The sequence below is a fragment of the Aptenodytes patagonicus genome, chromosome 14 (genome assembly GCF_965638725.1).
Source record: "Aptenodytes patagonicus chromosome 14, bAptPat1.pri.cur, whole genome shotgun sequence".
In the NCBI taxonomy this organism is placed as follows: domain Eukaryota; kingdom Metazoa; phylum Chordata; class Aves; order Sphenisciformes; family Spheniscidae; genus Aptenodytes; species Aptenodytes patagonicus.
In genome coordinates, this window is record NC_134962.1 from 4,072,303 (window position 1) to 4,090,131 (window position 17,829).

The window sequence follows — 17,829 nt, forward strand, 5'->3', positions numbered from 1 at the left end:
GAATCCTCCATGCATCGTGGCGGGGAGGCACCGTGCTTTCCTCGGCCACCAAAGGAGAAGCAGGAGCACTGGGGAGAGATTTATGGTGGTGTTTATTCGCATGCAGGGTTCCCCACACAGCGTTTCAAATGGGGACAGGACATGAAAGATGCCCGGTCCCAGCTGTCTATCCAGGCCCACAGAGCCTTGCCTGCCCCAGCTCATCATGTTGTGCAGGATCAGGGTGCAGGATTAGCCTGTTTCATTTCACTTTGCTGGGCAGTGCCACTGCAGAGGGGAAGGCAGCCGTAGCGCAGAGTGAGGCTCTGTCCTTTTCTCCTCTGAGGGTAGGCTTCTCCAGTCTGCTGTTTCCTTAAAGCGTTGCTGTGGTTTAAGGCTGATGGGTTACTCTGTTTTAGCTCAGAGATAGAGTGCCCGGCTTCTGGCTCACACAGTTGTGTAGATTTGCAATAATTGGAGGAATTTTTTGGTTTTCCTGAGTAGCTGCTCTTGCTGAGCATCCTGTCTCCATGCCCAGCCATGGCAGTGCTCTGGAAATCAATCATCTCAAGCCAGTGGTGACAGGCTCCTTGCTTGGGGCTTCAGAATAAATTGCCTTTAAAAAAGCACCAGGTGAAGCAAAGCTTGGCGGCCAGAGACCCGATGTTAAGTGTTTCCACACCATCTTCCTGTGGATGCAACTGAGCTCCTGCTGTTGCCAAAACAGTGTTTCATGGAGCAAGGCCACGTTGCTGGAGATGAGATGTGGGTGGGTGCAAGTCAGAGGTGAAGGCAGGGGAGGCAGAAACTCTTCAGTGCTCCCCCCTTCCTCTTCCTCCTGCCTGGCTTAGCCTACCAGTGCAGCGTGTGGAGTGAAGGGCATGCCTCCTGGAGGCACATTGCAACAGATTTTGGAGGATTATTCCTGTGAATTAGGCTAACATTTCCCTGTCAGCTCCCTGTGTGAGCTGAGCAGCGCTGGCAGGAGCAGCAGGTTGTGTTGGCTGCCTTTTCCTCCTTTTTCTCCCCACAGAAACCCTCAGGAGCGCTGCAGTGATGTGTGCTTCGGCACGCACTGCTGAGAGTTCCTGGTGCAGGTGGAATGGGAGTGGGAAGGAGCAGCAGCCTTTGTCCCAGGGTCTTCCCTGGGGGAACAGCCCCAGATAGTGGCCTGAGAGTGGCACTGTGTAGGTTTTTACATGGGTAGATGTGGGTGCTCACCACCCTGCACAATCAAGTCCTGAACTGCCCCAGCACGTTCGCTGTGGTTTGGTTGGCTCTGCCGGCACAGGGATGTCAGACATCCTGCGGACAAGGGCACTGGACTTGCAGGAGTGGCTGTGCAGGGAAGCCAGGATGCTCCTACAGCTGCAAGGAGACTCTTGGCATGCAGCGTCCCCAAAGCAGGTTGCAGGGCCAGCAGTGTGACTGCCTGGCCGTGCCTGTCCCCTGGCTTTAGCCAGCCTTGCATTGCCACTTAGTGGCAGGAGCCCTTGATTGCTGTCCCCAGGAGGCAGTTCTGGGTGGCTTTGGCATTTCTGTTTTGTAGCGTTGGTTTAAGAGTGATTGCAGAGTTCAGAGTAAGGTGGGAGAAGGAGATGTCCTGCAGGCAGTCACTCTGCTTCTCCCAAACACCACAAGCCCCCTCCCCACACCTGCGTGTCCACCCTGCCTGATGGGAGATGGCGCAGCGGTGGCTGTGGTGCATGGTTCTGTGGTGGCTCACTCTTTGGGAATTACCCAAGAAGTTAAGGAGCCACGTGAACGTGATGATACAAGCTCCTACATCAGGAGCAGAGCTCTAGCAGCAAACAGTCCTTCTTCAGCTCAGCGGAAGCAGTGTAGCAAATCCAGTGCCAGCAAGGCAACAAACTCAGACCAGGGTTAGAGCTCAAGCTGGATAAACTGTGAGCTTAATGCCAAAATTAAGGGGTGCGTGTCTCTGCAGGTGGTTGCAGTAGGTACAATGGTCATTCTCACTTTCCTCATTTACTGCAATGAAGTGATTTGGGGGATTTTCTGACCATACCTATTAGTCTCATAGTGACTCCCTCCCTTAGTGGAGTATATGTATGTTAGCAATGACAGAGCTAATGATACAAAGCAATCCGTATGTAGTAATTGCTTAACAAAGAGTATACACTCTTCTCTCCGGTTGGCCAGTGTGGGAAAATCAAGACAGGGCTCTGAATTGTTCCTTTTCTCTTGCTGCTCTCATCTCTGGTTGATGAACAGCTTCCAAGAGGGACTGCATTGAGAAGTTTGGACTGCAAACCGTAGATCGTATCACCAAGGATGACCACGCCATCTGCACTACTGAATACTCCCGGATCGTGCCTTTAGAAAATGGGGAGGTGAGCAGTTGCATGTTTTCATCCCCTGGAGTTTCCAGGGTTTCTCAGTGACTGTAGGTACTCTTATTAATTGGTTCCCTCTTGACTTTTGGATGCCACTTAAACTACTCAGTTAAACCAAATGAGACTGGCAGGGAACTGATTCAGTCGTCTTGAAGGGAGGTAAAGATTGGGTTTGGCTGAGGGAGAGATTAATTTCCTTCCACCTCACAGGATTACACAGATTTGTTTTCCCTCCTTGCACTCAGATTGTTGTCTCTCTGGTAAATGGGCGCCCAGGAGCCATGAACTTCTCCTACTCTCCTCTCCTGCGGAATTTCACAAAAGCCACCAACATCAGACTGCGCTTCCTGCAGACAAACACTCTGCTTGGGCACCTGATGGGCAAAGCTTTAAGGGACCCTACGGTGACAAGGAGGGTAAGGCAGGCATTGATACCTCTTGCTAATAAGGTGGAAGTGTTTGAGGGCTGTGCATGTCAGCTCTGGGGAGAAGACATCCCTGGATGTTGCCCGTGGGGATTGTCTCTCTCTGTACTTGTGCTCCCCAAGTTGAAGGCGTCTGCAGCAGATGCCACTGCTGCCGTGGCTGGAGCTGGAGGCTGCTTGGGAAGAACTGTGCTTAGCACCAACAAGTGAAACTGGGAAACACCTCTTGGTGTCACGTGTGGTTTTCTGGCTGTGCTGGGAGACCTGACTTGTAGGTAATGGGCTCTGTTAGTGGTGGTGGGTCTTACCATAGGCAGATATTGCAGCCTACAAGGTCCAGCTTGTCACTGTAAGGGAAATATCCCAACACATCATTTTACTGGATAAAGTCCTGCTGAATCCTGAGTGGGGCAGTTATGTAGCTTATTCATAAAGATATTAATGGCCAACTTTTCTTGTGCTCTCCAGTATTACTACAGCATCAAAGATATCAGCATTGGAGGGCGCTGTGTCTGCCATGGCCATGCAGACGTCTGTGATGCCAAAGACCCTAATGATCCTTACAGGTACATTTTTCAAAGTCCTAGTTCTGTGTTAAAGCGTTTGAATTGTTGTACTAAGAATGAAAGATACCAGTGTGAGTTGTGTCCTGTCCTGAACTCGTAACTGTGCCAGCACTGTTGTTCATGGCTCTGCCCTGAGAACAAATTAGAAACTGGTCCAGCCAAAGTAGCAAAACTTAAACATTTTGTCAGGTTATTTTTCAGCCAGATCAACTTCCTGGTCTGGTTTCCCTGCCCACAACTTTGCCATCCCCATTGGAGCAGAGTGCTGGAATGGGAGGGTGGGTGTGCAAAGCCGATACTGTTGTTGAACATGGAGGTTTTCGTCAAAGCCCAGGGCTGGTTTCTGAACTTGTTCAGAGAGGTCTCTTGCTTCCCACGCGGCTTCTTAAGAATTGGGGCAGTGCTCTCATAAATAGATGGTCTCCCAAGAAACCAGACACTCTACTGCCCATTTCTACTCGTAAGAACCTTAAATTGGTTATGTACATAGCTAAACAGCTACTCTTTGCGAAAGAACAAGAGCATGCAAAGCAGTTACATTTTGGCTCATGGGACTCTTCCCATCCGCCTTGGCAACTTGAAATGCCAAAGAGCTGCTTCAAACCATGAAAGTGTTGCTTCTTAGCCACCTGTTTGCAGCCTGAACGTTGCCTTTATGAAAGGGATGGGTAGAGTCAGCTGGACGAGGGAAGCTTATATTTCTTTCTCATCAGGATCATGTAGAGCTTTTGGATCTTCTAAAATAAAATTCCAGTGAGTCCCAGCCAAGGTTAAAGCTGCTAAGTATTAAAACAAAGATGTATTGGTAAGCAAGTCTGCCTTAGTGTGCCAAACTCTCTGACAAAGGGAAGTTCATAAACTTCCTTCAAAGGAACATTCAAAAATGTACAGTTCCTTGTTTTTGTTTTAGACTTTGGTGTTGCTGGATGCACAGTACACCCGTGTACTGTGAAGCAAAAGGGCTTCATGGTGCAAAGTGATTCTTTAACGTAGAAACGCCATGACATTTCTTGGGTATATCGATGGCTCGGGGCTCTTCAGGAAGGGAGGGAAAATTGAGGGAGGAGAGATGTGTTGGGATCCTTGTTCAATGCCACTTCTGCTGATGACTGTCTCTGCCTCCCAGAATTCCCCTCCTCCTCTCTCATTTGGATGCATTTGGCATCTTCGCTCTTGGCCCCTGACTGTGCTCTAATGTTGCAGCACATGTTCGTAAGCAGCTGTTGCATTTCACTCAGAGCAGATTGCACTTGCCGGGAGGAGAAAACATTTCCTACTTGGATGCTTTGTACAGTTAGCACTTAACATCTGTAAAGCCTTTTGGGATACATCAGGACAAAGATGCTGGGTAAATAGAAGAACGGCTCATGGCATTGCTGTACCCTGTTAGCAAGCCCAGGAGCATGGAGAAGTCAGCAGAAATATGATCCTTTCAGTTGAGAAAATGAGTAATTGGTGAAACGCTGCCATTCTCCAAGGCTCCAGCAGCAGCTGTGTCCAGCCTTCCTGCTGAAGCGGGCACTGCTGAGCAGTCATCCCACCCCTCCTGCCCTGATGTAGCACGGAGCCAGCACGACGATACCTGCCGTAACGCTGCATGACAAGAGGCATCGCAGAGGCAGCTGGGGCTCGGACACACTGTCCCTTCATGTCATGGGTGCCAGCTATCAGAAACGTATCATTCCTTCAGAAATCCGTGCAACCCGTCTCAGTAGGAGGTGCGGTGTGTCCCTCTGCACATATCCTGCCTCTTCAGATGCTGATGTGTGACAGCAACAGGGCAAGGAAATGCAAATAGAGAGAGACAAAGAATGTGAATTGGCCCAGCCCTATTAAAAATCCCAGTTATGTCTCAGCCTGTCTGGGAGGTCTCTGCTTCTCATTTTAACTTCTCTCTTCTGCACATGCCTGTATTTCTTGTGCCTGTTGCCCAGAAAGACAGGATGAGCACTTTGATAGAGGTGAGGTGAGCTAGAAATCTTGGCAAAGACTTTAGGACGTGATGGAGCATGTTCGTGAGCTGACTTCCTGGCCATAAATGATAATGTTTATCCAGCTTTGGAAAGTTTCTCTGAAGTGCCAAGTTACAGAGGCTGCACATCCAGCTGTGTTAAGTTGGCAGCACGTCTGGTCCCTGTGTGAGTGTGTTTGTGCAAGGGCCTACAGTGTGTGGGCAGACACAGCCTACTCGAGGGTCCTTTGCACTTTTCACAGCTGTCTCTCTTTGCCCCAAGATCGAATGGGCTGAATTAAGCAGAGGGACAGAAAGTTCTCCTGGTTAAAGGTGAACACCAGCAGGATCAGGCACAAACCTTTCTCCTGGCAAACCCTGTGAGCAGTGAGATAAGCATCCGTGGGGACCTGGCACATTGCAGACGGAGAGCCCAGACAGGAATCGTGTGTTAACATACGGCTGCTGTTGACGTGAGCTCAGGAGAACCCTGCAAGTGCTCTGCATGTGTCTGATAAGAGCAACTGTTTCTGTGGGTTCACTGCCCCATCACGGATGCCACAAGCAAGACAGGAGACAACCGGAGAGTCCAGCTGCTGTTTCTGTGCCTGATGCTGAAGATAACCAGCAAGACAACAGTAGCCTGGCTGGTCAGAAGCAGATCTGCAGGAGGAGATCAAGGATGCTTTCCCACTGCTGGATCCTGAATGCTAGCTTGCTCTTTCCCATTTTGGAAAGGGAAGCACCATGTGTGCTGGTAGATTTGTGCTGTCTGTGAGTCCCTTTTGCAGGTGGTTTTCCCTCAGTACAGTCAGAAGCAGTTAGAGGAAAGGGTTTTTTTTTTCCTGATTGTGCTACTCAGATGTCCCGGCCAAATCCAGATGCTGTAGCACTTGTGTGCTGTTCTCAGCTCTGACACAGCTGCTCACTGGGAACTGTTTATAGTCTTTGTTATTGATCATCAATTCCAGTGGGAAGATGGTGGTTTTATTTTTTACGGCAGGACAACCAGGAAATATGTGCTATGTGAACACAGCCTCTCCCTCTTCTTCCTTGTATATATTCAATCAATGAAACATGTAAATATTGTAGCTTATGCACATTTGTCCATAATTCATTAGTAGCACAGACTCGGCACGAGGTGTGATAAAGCTGCTATGATAGTTGAGCTCTCCGAGAGGTCGTTGCTAACACTGGACAGCAGAGACTAAATAAATAGCTCCTTCTCCATCTGAAATGTGCATCTTTACTCATTGAGAGCCATCATTTTGCATTCTGGGAACAGAACCAGTGCTTTTCAAACATCTTGAACATTAAAGACCAGGGTATATGGCTGGAGCCACGTCCTCCAGCTAGGGAGCTTAACAATGCTCAGCAGGTTTATAAGTTCCCCGACTCGGTGACCATCTTTCTCCACACATATGTATATGGATGTTAATCTTGATCTCCAGCTGCTGCCATGGAAAAAAAACCGTAAAATTTTGTTTCCTTGGAAGTGCTGAGTGGTAGTCAGCCACGTGAGAGGTCTGCAGGTGGTTTCATTACAGAGACATGGCCAAGGTTTGCCTTTCATTGGGTCTGCAAAACACGGGGAGAACAAAGTTCCTGGTGAATGTTTCAGGGCTCATTTCTGCCACTTAGGCTTAAGCCAACCTCTCAGGGGCTTGGTTTTGTGCCTGGACTCTGCCGGCCACAGCCCAGCCTGTGAATGTGGGTAGGGATGGGGCATCACGAGTGCTCAAAGAGCTGACTGTGGCCAAGTGTTTCATGGCATCTGCAAGGCAAGAACTGCCAGCAGGGCTGGAAGCAGGGCCGGGACCTCCTGCCTCTCAACCCCTTTGGCTGAAGCAAACATGCTGAGTGTGGATCCTGCCCGCGTTCCCCTGAACTTTCAGATCATCCCATATTTCATTAAAATGAGTTCACTTGTCCCATACTGCTGCCTCTGTCTGGCTATTCACTATACATACACTTGCAGGTCCCACATCTTAAAAATACATGTAGGTGGAAACCATAACACTCGGTTCACTGCAGCCATGGAAGAGTGTGTCTGCACCCCTGCATTTCACCCAGAATGACTGCTCCATTTGTTTCTAATGTTTTAAAAAATTACATTTATTTTTAAACACTGCTTTTGAATGGAAAAGCATTGGAGGAGGGAGAGATGGGAGTGGCAGACCAGCCCTGAGGGGAAATGAGTAATTGCACAGATAAAAGCTGGAACATGCTGTATTATCCATAAGTCTAATACAACAGAAAGCGTTTGTGTTGGATGGGAATTGCCTTCTGCTAAGTGGAAGTTTTGGAGATGATGTCACTGATGTTAATGAATCACCGGTGCGGTCGAGCAGGGACGAGATCCGTCGGTTGACCGTCGAGATTTCTTGCCTGGCGCCTCTGGAGCCGCCTGTTTACCCAGCACAGCCCTGCCTGTGCCGGCTGAGAAAAGCAGGAGGTGCATTTCACAGGGAGCATGGGGCCAGCATCTGCTGAAAGACTTAATTCAAATTTCATGGCTTTCTTCTCTGCAAGCACAGGTATACCTGGAGGAGCAGATGGGACCCGTGTGGCCCCATCCCTCTCTGGCTCTGGGCTATCATTTATTCCTTTCACGCTGCCCCTGCACAGTGGTGCGGACATCTTTATGTCCCTGCACCACGCAGCTCCCTCTCAATTAATTTACTTCAGCTCAGGTTTCTACCACTGCCACCTCCAACCATTTCACATTTTATTGTCTGTAGAGCTGGAAGAGTGCTGGCACTGGAAGAGCAAAGTTTGGTGTTTGGCTCAGAAAAAAAATAACAGCAATTCAAAAATTAAAAAAAAAAAAAGCCTTAGAAGCCTCTTTTTCTGAATATTTGGATTAACAAATATCACTTATTTGTGTATCTGACTAGTGATAGTTATGCACAGCAGGGTTACGTGGCGGCTCCCCATCCCACACATTACCGTCATCACCACAGGCTTGGCTGTACCTTGTTCCTCTCCCTTGCAGGCTGCAGTGTGACTGCCAGCACAACACCTGTGGCGGGTCCTGTGATCGCTGCTGCCCCGGCTTCAACCAGTTCCCATGGAAGCCCGCCACTGCTGATAGCGCAAATGAATGCCAGCGTAAGTTGGAGTTGGGTTTTTCCTTCCTGTTCCAGCTGTTTTGCAAAGCACAGATTGACTATGTTTCACCAGCCCCTTGACGCTGCAGTGTAGAGGAGCCATGCACCGAAATGGTTGGTTTTATGGTGTGTGGCACTGGGTGAAGTGGAGATTGCTGGCACTGCAGAGAGGACAGTTTGCACAGTGGTTAGTCAAGGCTCAGTCAAGGCTCGCACAGGGAGGCCCACTAGGTCTGTATGGGGACTTTGATTCTGCTTATGTTCCAGTTCCTCCTCCGTGTCCAAGGGTTCGTGCAGGCAAGTCTCGTTGCTCAATTCTGTCTCCAAGATGACTTACATTTGGATGTGTTTACATACAGTACATCTTTATTTGTCTAGAGAAACCTTTGGTAAATGCCGACAGTGGAATTTATGCTGCACTGGGAATGCAGAGCATGGAGCACAGCTATATCACACAATCTCTTATGAACGCAGGGCAGCAAAGGACAGTTGGATCTTAATCCTGTGGGTTTATAAAGAGCACCCTCACCATGTGCTGAACTTCACAGCTCACCTCCATCCCGGATGGGATAAAAGAGGCGAGAACGTTGCCCTCTAAACCAGACTACTTGAGGCCCCAAAGTTGGGTAATTTCTCTTTCTCGTCTCTACACGCTTGCACATATTTTACTTCTGATTTTGTGCCTGCTGTGTTTTTTTCGTTGCAGACTAGACTTTGTGAGAGAGTTGCTGCTTCTGTGCTTTCGCACTGGCAGACTTCTGGGAGCTTGGGTGATCGTGTAATCCCCGAGATGCATTCGAGCATCTTTCCTCATTGAAATGTAGCCCATCCAATGTCAAACCCATGAGGAAGAGTTCATATCTTGACATCCAGCTGGTGACTGAAGGACCTCCGTGGACTTGTGGCTTAGCTAACGTCTCTTTGTATTTTCAGCTTGCAATTGCAACGGCCATGCCTACGATTGCTACTATGACCCAGAGGTGGATTACCACAAAGCCAGCAAAAGTCACGAAGACAAGTTTGAAGGGGGAGGTGTTTGCATTGACTGTCAGGTAGGCCTGAAGGGCTCCCGTGGAAAAGGCTGTTGCAGATTCTTGTGTTTGTTTCTGCTATCACCCTAGAGTTCAGCCTTGCTGGCAGCTCCACCAACCCCATCACACACCCTCTGTTATCTTAATTAGGTCTCTCCCTGGAAATACAGTCTCTTTGCCATAGGTTAAAGGAGTGTGCACCAGTAATGAAAACAGCACTTGGGTTCCTAGCTGTCCCCTGGGTAGTACCATTACCTTTCTGATGCTTTAGGGTTAGGTCTGCTGAGGCACTGTGCATTGGGAGTGACAGGTTGGTGCTGAGCACATTGGGAAGTCCCTGCCCAGTTTGCAGTATTCAGGTGCTGCCATCTCTCTGGATCTCTCTCTGACCACTAAAATGCCAATCTCCTTAGCCTCTAAACTTCCCAATGAAAGATGGAAAGTAGCTCTTCCACTCCCAAGGTGACTGTGAGCTGGTTAATTCATGCAGTGACATGAAACTGGAGTGACTTCTAGCTGTGCTTTCTTGCTGGGAGGAAACAGATTGCTCCTGTCCTCCTAGCACAAAGTGGTCAGGACATTTTACTGTCTGAAGCAAGTGAAATGGGCTTGAGGTCAGATGCGAACCTGAAACTCAGACTGGGCTTATGGGAGGATACACAGTTTGAAGGAAATGCTTTGTTTTCAAATCAGTGTATGTGGAATTTTGAGCAGATTTAGGTCTTCTGTGTGCTGACACTTCTGAGTTGCTCCCTCTGGACCCTGAAGCTGTTAGTAAATCTGGCAGATGAACGTGAATCCTGCAGGTGGAGGAACTGATGCCCCTCTAACCCACTGTCTTTCAGCATCACACCACTGGCATTAACTGTGAGAGGTGCATCCCAGGATACTACCGGTCCCCTGACCACCCAATTGACTCTCCGTACATTTGCTATCGTGAGTGTGATTTCCTCTGCAGGCTGTAGATGCCTGCTTGGACTTGATGACGCTGGGGAAGGTGGTCTGAAAGGTTGGGCTGAGAGATTTTTCTGGTGTAGGGAGTCCAGCACCGTAAGACATGTGGCTATGTGGGTGGTTCCTGCTGCAGTTGGCATTGCCCATAGAAATGTATGTGTGCATGCAGCCATCTGTACATGCAGACAATATGTGTGTCTGCAGCATCCGTGAAATCGGAAGCGGTGGCATGTTCTAAGGCTGGAATGAGCTAAAAATGTGTTGTTACCCCTGCTGTTGCCTGTAGGGCAATCCAGCCTTAGCTGTCATCTCTGTGCCCTTTCAGCTGGCGCTTGCAGACCATTGCTCTCCTTGCCCTAAGACAGGGATTTCTAGGCAGCAGTGGGTTATATCCATCTTGCTGGGGAGCCCAGCTCATTCTGGTAGCTGTGACACATCAGCTGTTCTGCATTGCGTCCTCGCGGCACTGTGCCACCACCATGTCTCCAGGGAAATTGGGATCTCCTGGAGAAGCAAGTTGGGGCTGTGCTGCTTTACTTGGGACCCTGCAGTGGGACAAGCACAGTGGAAGCAGTTCCTCTAAGCCAGACGTCTTTTGAAGAGGCAAAATTGCACTTTTTATGTTTGCAGAGAATTTACAGCAGATGGTGGGGTATCTTATAGAGGCTCTGTGTCGTAATGATGCTTCTGTGGTGCTCATGGCTGGCCAAGGGTCTCAGTTAGTGACAACCACTGCTGGCTTGTCCCTCTCTGCAGGCTGTAACTGTGAGTCTGACTTCACCGATGGCACCTGCGAGGACCTCACCGGCCGCTGTTACTGCAAGCCCAATTATACTGGGGAGCACTGTGATGCCTGTGCCGAGGGATACCTCAACTTCCCCCACTGCTACCGTAAGTGGGGGTTGCAGGGCTGTGTGGGGTGGTCAGGTCTGGGACTCCACAGACCCAGCAGTGCAGGAAGGGCCAACAGCTCCAGTTGGGGCTGTTCTCCAGGTGCCTTTTCCCCATGCCACATGGCAATCCTGTCCCAGGAAGAGTTCCTGCAGGTGGGAACAAGCCTGTGTTTGGCTTCGGTGGAAGCTGGACCAGAGCTGAGCTGGGCTGAACCTGGCTCTCTGGAGTCAATGTGAGCTTCCCATTTGGCTGGAGTCTCATCTCTCATTTTCTGTGAAAGACATCTTTCCAGAGCCCAGGTTAAAAATGGTTGTAATGGATCTTTGTTTAGTGGGATGTCTGCACTTTGTTCCATGTTCCACATTTTCATTCAGCCTGTTCAGCTTTGGGACTGTCAACCCATTGGTATCCCAACAGAATTTCTTTGAGCGTGTGTGATGACCTGTGCAATGTCTCTTTCTCTGCATAGCCGTTCCAGCTTTCGCTCACAACGATACTGGAGAACAAGTGCTCCCTGCGGGACAGATAATAAGTAAGCAGTGCAATTTTCCTTGCTGCTCTGGCAATCACCATGCTATTATTGCTGTTATATCTCACCACCCAATGCAAGATCAGGTCTTCAGCTTACTGGGCACATATGTTGTAAGAGACAGCCCTGACACAGAGTGGTTCTGAGAGAGGAGGCAGCTGAGGGGTGGTGGAAAGGAAGTTTTAATGATCTCCTTTTTATAGACAGGGAAACTCTAGCCCAGAGTGACCGTGTGATTGTGTGCTTTTTTCTGGGGTCCAGGCCATGTGAGTACGTCCCTACTGGCCTCCCTTTAAGGAACCCCCCAAGACCACAGAGGGGCTGTGGCTGAGCTGGAACCCAAGCTGGGTTCTCCCAAATCTCAGCTTCTGGGTTTAGATACAAACTTGTCCTTCAGCCACACCTGCATGCCCTGTGTTTTCCATGTGGTGGACAGCACAGCAGGTCTGTGCCGATGGCCCCCTCTGCACGAAGCTGCGGGTAGCACGGCTGCAGGCGCCTGGGAAGCGTGCACAGACGGCCGCTCGCTCTGTGTCGCTTTCTCTGTTGTTTTGAAAGCTCCCCTGTGCCGTCATCCCTGCTCCCCACCGCCTCCCTCTTCTCTGATGCTCTCTTCTCGGTTCATTTCCTCCCTTGTGCTTTTTTTTCATCTCTTTTCCCACCGAGTCCTCCCCTGTCTCATGCTCTCCAGTGCGCTCCAGATAACCTTTTCCTTCCTTCTGATATTTTAAACTCTGTGCCTTCCAAATAGGTTTTTCTTTCCTGAGATGGAATTTCTCACTTCCCTTCTCATTTCCTCACCTCCCCTACCCTTTGGTTCTTGGGTGATTTTTGGCCTTCCCTCTCCCAGCCCAGCACCCCACACTGCTGCTGTCGGTGAAGGCAGGGCTGGCCGAGGGCCTCAGCACTGCTGGCCCGGAGCACCCGCCTGCCCTGGCAGCAGGAAGGTCTCGGATGCAGCTGAGCATGGAGTGACCAGAGAGAAACCCCAGACCCCACCCTGGTTAGCTGAAAGCTTTGGTTATTCCCGCACAACTCCTGGGCAGTGCTGCACAAAATCAGCCCTGTCTGGGCTTGTGCAAGCAGCCTTTGTCTGCCCTGTGCATTGCCCTGCTGCCTGTCCAGCACCTTGCACATCTGTGTGATGCTGAGGTCTCCCAGCCACCCTGCAACCCCAAGAGCCAGGTGTGCTGGTTGCCTGAGCAGGGTTTGGTTAAAACATTTGCATCTGGTAGGAAGGCTATTAGGAGGCAAATGCTTGAGCTGTTGCCTCTCATGGCAACTCCTTCCCTGTCCTTATGGAACCTTTGCCCAGTGGCAGACATCAACTGACAGCCGTGTGTGGTGTTGCTTGTTGTGTGTCCCCGCTCCAGACTGCGATTGCTACGCCGGTGGAACGGAAGGCAATGCCTGTCGCAAAGACCCTCGGGTGGGGATGTGCGTGTGCAAACCCAACTTCCAGGGAACACACTGCGACCAGTGCGCTCCAGGCCACTACGGACCCAGCTGCCAGTGTGAGTGACTCGGGGTTAGCGGCCCAAGCTTGCCCTGCTCGCCTCCCTGCTGGGGAGGAGCGTGCCTCTCCCTGTCCTCCGCTCGCACTGGAGAGGAGGAATTCTCCAGCCCCACTTCCAAGTGACAAATTCCCATGACTTTTGCTGGTATTTTCCACCCAGCCCTGACCCTCCAGTGTCCTCCCGGCCTGGGGGAACTCTTGAGAAATTCCCTATAGATGTGAGCTGCGGGCTAGGCATGCTTGCTGTCAGCTGTGTCCCCCATGGTTTCTCCAGCGACTGCATTTCTACCCCAGAGGAACAGGCGCTCTGGTTCCTTCCCTAGGAAGGGGAAAGACTAAGAAGCTGTTTATTTACTAGTGCCCTTGTTGTTTTCCAGCCTGCCAGTGCTCTGGCCCCGGTCAGTACGATGGCACCTGTGACAACGAGACAGGGCAGTGTCTGTGTCGAACAGGATTTGAAGGGCACCTGTGTAACCAGTGCGCTCCCGGCTACTTCAACTACCCGCTGTGCCAGCGTGCGTATCTGTCCTCCCATGGGCCTGGGTGGGCACACACAAAGCCAGACTCTTCTGGCAGGGTTTCGAAGGAGGACTGGGAAGTGGTTTTGTGGGCGTTTTGGAGGGTATATGCAAGGGGCAGAGATTGACAGTTTGAACACTTAGAGCAGCACCTAAATGCCCATCTGAGAACCTCAGAAAAAAAACCATATGGCCATGAGCTTTGCCCCGTGCTCCCAGCACAGGGCAAACGTTTTCTCTCTGTTGCAGTATGCGGCTGCAGCGCAGTCGGGACGCTGCCGGGAGGCTGTGACTCCGTCGGGAGGTGTTTCTGCAGACCCGAGTTTGCTGGGCCGCGGTGCGAGCAGTGCAGCCCTGGGCACCACTCCTACCCGCACTGCTACGGTAAGGACATTAATGTTCAGTTCCTGCTGGTCTGTCACCTTCTGAAAAACATGCCTGTTTTTGCAAGACAGATGTTTCTCAAAGTCAAAACCCGTGTGGTTTGCACTGTGAATTTGGCAGGATTGTTCTGGAGTTCATGGATCATGCCAAAACCTGAAAGACAAAGCAGTTTCTATCAGTCGCACTTCCTCATCACAACCCTGCTGTGACGTGGTGTCTCAGCTTATGCCTTTTTTTGTCTTTTTAGTGCATTAACCTACTAAACTGCTGAGGAACATTGAATGGGCTGTAAAAAATGCTCAGTGGCATTTTCCTGATAAGGCCATGACTCCAGCTGAAAATATTCCCTGTCTTTCCACGGGATTAAGAAATTAATTTAGTTCTGATGGAAATGGCTAATTTCTGTGGGGCTGAATGACAATTCAGACCAGCAGTGGTTGGCCATGGATCACACGTTTCATCAGACTATTGACAGTCCTGCTCTTACAGCTTGCTCCTGCGATTCCCGGGGTGCGATGGACAACAACTGCAGCCCAGCTGGCCAGTGCCGATGCCATGCGAATTTTGCGGGCCACACCTGCAATCAGTGTGCCCTGGGCTTCTACGGGTACCCCAGCTGCACACGTGAGTAACCACCGTCGGATCTCAGGGGAGGGAAGGTAATAGCTGCTGCTACTGACTTTGTAATGGTTTTCCTTTCCATAATCTGTCTCCAAGGGTTGTATATGAATATAGTTGGCTCTTGCAGCAGGAATCAGTTTTCCTGTGTGCGGTTCACCTGGCTCTCTCATCTGACAGGCATGCTCTATGATGAGTAAACATCTCGAAGAAATGCTTCCCCAAAGGCTGTGCAGTTTGTCTCCCCCAGTTCATTCACTAACAGCAGGAGCTTGGGTCTGCCTGCTCAGTTTGGAAATAAAACCCAGTCCGGACGTATGGCCTCTAATCCAGTGACCTATTAAGAAACAGACCTGCAGACTACAACTTGCGGAGCAGCTGTGGTTCGGACTCTCTTTCCGAAAGCAGTGTGTGCAGATGAACATAAAACGTGCTGAATTGCATCTGCCTGTCCTCAGGCTTGAGTGCCTGCAGCCAGAGAGAGCAGGGCTCTGAGTGGGGTAACATTTTCCCAGCAAAGTCTCAAACCACATGTTCAGATTATACCCTGATGCCATGAGATGCTCAGTTGTGGCTCACATGACACGTCCAGGTCTTTAGGGCTTATTCCACCTTGGTTCATGCCAATGCACAGGAGGGGCAACTGTGCTGAAACCAGCAGCAGTACGGTTGTACAACAGGGTGAACAATGAGGATCAGGATTTGGAATTTCGTGTCAGCCCCAAAGTCAGGGTGTCTGCTGGCGTGGTGAGAGCTTTGCACCCACTTCCCTGGGCACTGCTGCTGGTGCCAGGGTTAAGCAATGCCTGTGGCAGGTGCCTGTGGCCCTAGATACTCTGAATAGCCCTCTCCAGCTCTGGGCAGTGTCCCCATCTCCCTCCCTGTCGGCAGTCCGACTGGAAGCCAGATGTACTCTTATGTCTCCCAGCAAGAATTTACTGCTCATTAAAAAATAATCTGTGATACAATTTCCCTGAAGCAACAAAAGAGCATCATCACCCTCTTGCACCATACTAAATGTAGATGCCTGAGCGGTGGCCAGCTGGCAGAGCACTGCTCACAAATGCTGATGCCGGAAATATGCCTTTGAAGAGGCTGGAGACATAGAGATGAAATGGTCTCACAGGAGTTCAGTAGTCACTTTTTTTTTTTCTTTTTTTTTTTTGGTGTGTCTCATAAAGCAGTGTCCAAATTGCCGAGCTGTAGAGGAGTCACAGCAAGGAAAATGGGGGAGAACCTGATTTTATGGGTTTTTTTAATCTGTTGTTTTATGAACAATGTTTTGCTGTTAGCCAGTCTGGGAGTGCTGGCTGGGCAAGGAGGGCATGGGCAGCTTCCTGGCAGCTTGCTGACCTTTCATGCGATAGGGCAGCAGGATCTCTACGTGTGCTCGCAGGAGGCAGGTCACGCAGGAAGCCGCAGAGCCATTGCCCTGCCCTTGCCCTCGGCTGCCGGCAGTGCCATGGCTGTGTTGTTGGCCTGCTGACTGCGCACAACGTCCACAGGGCAGACCCTGATGGCTGAACGCTGCTCTTAGGTGTTTGGGTGCAAATGGGCTTTTGTAGGGTCTGATCTGTCACTGGTTGCTGACCTTTAGGGGATGAGATCACACATTCCCCTTTTCCTTAACCAGTACTTCTCCCCCCCTTCCAATATACACATAAATGTATGTGAATAGGTGTGATAAACATTACAGCTTCTATTGTTTTTCTTAAAAGATGGGGTGTTTTTAACCAAAAGCAAAGAATGAGTGTGTATGTTATTTATAACCCATGTTTCTGGCTGCTTTGATGGTGGTGAAGGTCAGGCAGACAAAAGAGGTTGTTGGTGGGAAGCCTTGAATGCAGGAGTCCCTGTGCCCTGCAGCTCCAGCAGTTGCTCTCCCCTCTTTTGCAGCTTGCCAGTGCTCCCGGGAGGGCTCTCTGCACAGCACCTGCGACCAGGAAACGGGGCAGTGCAGCTGCCGGCCCAAAGTGACGGGACTGCGCTGCGATAGCTGCGTGCCGGGCGCCTATGGATTTCCGCACTGCGAAGGTAGCCCCCTTCTCCTCCCTGATGGGGTGGGGGGGACTCCGGTGTCTTGGGACATAGCAGTGCGGTGCTGGTAAATCACAGAATTATAGAACAGTTTGGGTTGGAATAGGCTTATCATCCCCCAGGAGCTTTGCAAGGGAAGAAATAACCCCCTTTAGGAACAGCTGGGGTGTGAGCTATCTCTTTATAAATCCCTCCTTGTGCCTCTCTTTTCTAGTGGGCTCCTGTAACCCAGCAGGGTTGGTGACTGCAGATCCCTCGCTGGCCCCGGTGAGTATCAAATGAACCCACCAACCCCTGCAGGTCATTTTTGTGTGATCCTCTTTTACTCACTTTGGGACAAGTCCTTCCTTAAGCACAGCCTGAAAGCAGCCATTACTCATGCCAGAGTAGCAGACACCACATTCAGCCACCGTGCTGCAAATTCTCACCTGCTCTCTTCTCCCTCTCCCTTTCCCCAGGGCTCCTGCGCGTGTCGGGCATACGTTGAAGGCCCAGCTTGTGACAGATGCAAGCCCTTATACTGGAACCTGACTCCAGAGAACCCCTACGGCTGCATGAGTAAGGAAATGGCATTTGCATGGCCCCAAAAAGTCCCCTCCCTGCTGTAATGGTGCAAGACCCAAACCCAAGCCAGTGGGGACCATCACTGCTGGATGGAAGGGATACCCTTCCTTCCTCCTTCACCCTGAAGTGACATGTCAAAGCTGGAGTGGTCTGGGTAACCCCCACTTGAAGAGGGGAAAGACTGGAGCCTGGAACTTTTTGCTTGGGATGAAACACAGGGCTCGTGCAATGAGTTGTGTCGTTCTCAGCCCTCCCTGCAGACTTTGCACACTTAGGTTTTCATGGTCAAATGTGCAGAAAAGGCAAATGTCTTTGGCAGTTGTCCTCAACAGTAACTGTCCAAAATGAAGTGTGAGCTTGTGCATAGTGCTTGTGCAGCACTACCCTCTACTTGAC

At 50.4% G+C, this 17,829-nt stretch overlaps 1 protein-coding gene across 1 annotated transcript in view; it reads left to right on the forward strand.

Moving 5' to 3' along the window:
• LAMA5 (laminin subunit alpha 5) overlaps positions 1 to 17,829 on the forward strand; it is a 95,991-nt gene that overhangs the window by 43,905 nt on the left and 34,257 nt on the right. The window contains exons 4-18 of the mRNA XM_076352359.1: positions 2,215 to 2,333; positions 2,582 to 2,752; positions 3,230 to 3,327; positions 8,274 to 8,389; positions 9,322 to 9,440; positions 10,265 to 10,355; positions 11,130 to 11,264; positions 11,737 to 11,799; positions 13,170 to 13,310; positions 13,690 to 13,827; positions 14,080 to 14,214; positions 14,704 to 14,838; positions 16,729 to 16,866; positions 17,084 to 17,136; positions 17,328 to 17,427. Coding sequence (XP_076208474.1) covers positions 2,215 to 2,333; positions 2,582 to 2,752; positions 3,230 to 3,327; positions 8,274 to 8,389; positions 9,322 to 9,440; positions 10,265 to 10,355; positions 11,130 to 11,264; positions 11,737 to 11,799; positions 13,170 to 13,310; positions 13,690 to 13,827; positions 14,080 to 14,214; positions 14,704 to 14,838; positions 16,729 to 16,866; positions 17,084 to 17,136; positions 17,328 to 17,427 — 1,752 coding nt within the window. The remainder of the gene's footprint in view (positions 1 to 2,214; positions 2,334 to 2,581; positions 2,753 to 3,229; positions 3,328 to 8,273; positions 8,390 to 9,321; positions 9,441 to 10,264; positions 10,356 to 11,129; positions 11,265 to 11,736; positions 11,800 to 13,169; positions 13,311 to 13,689; positions 13,828 to 14,079; positions 14,215 to 14,703; positions 14,839 to 16,728; positions 16,867 to 17,083; positions 17,137 to 17,327; positions 17,428 to 17,829) is intronic.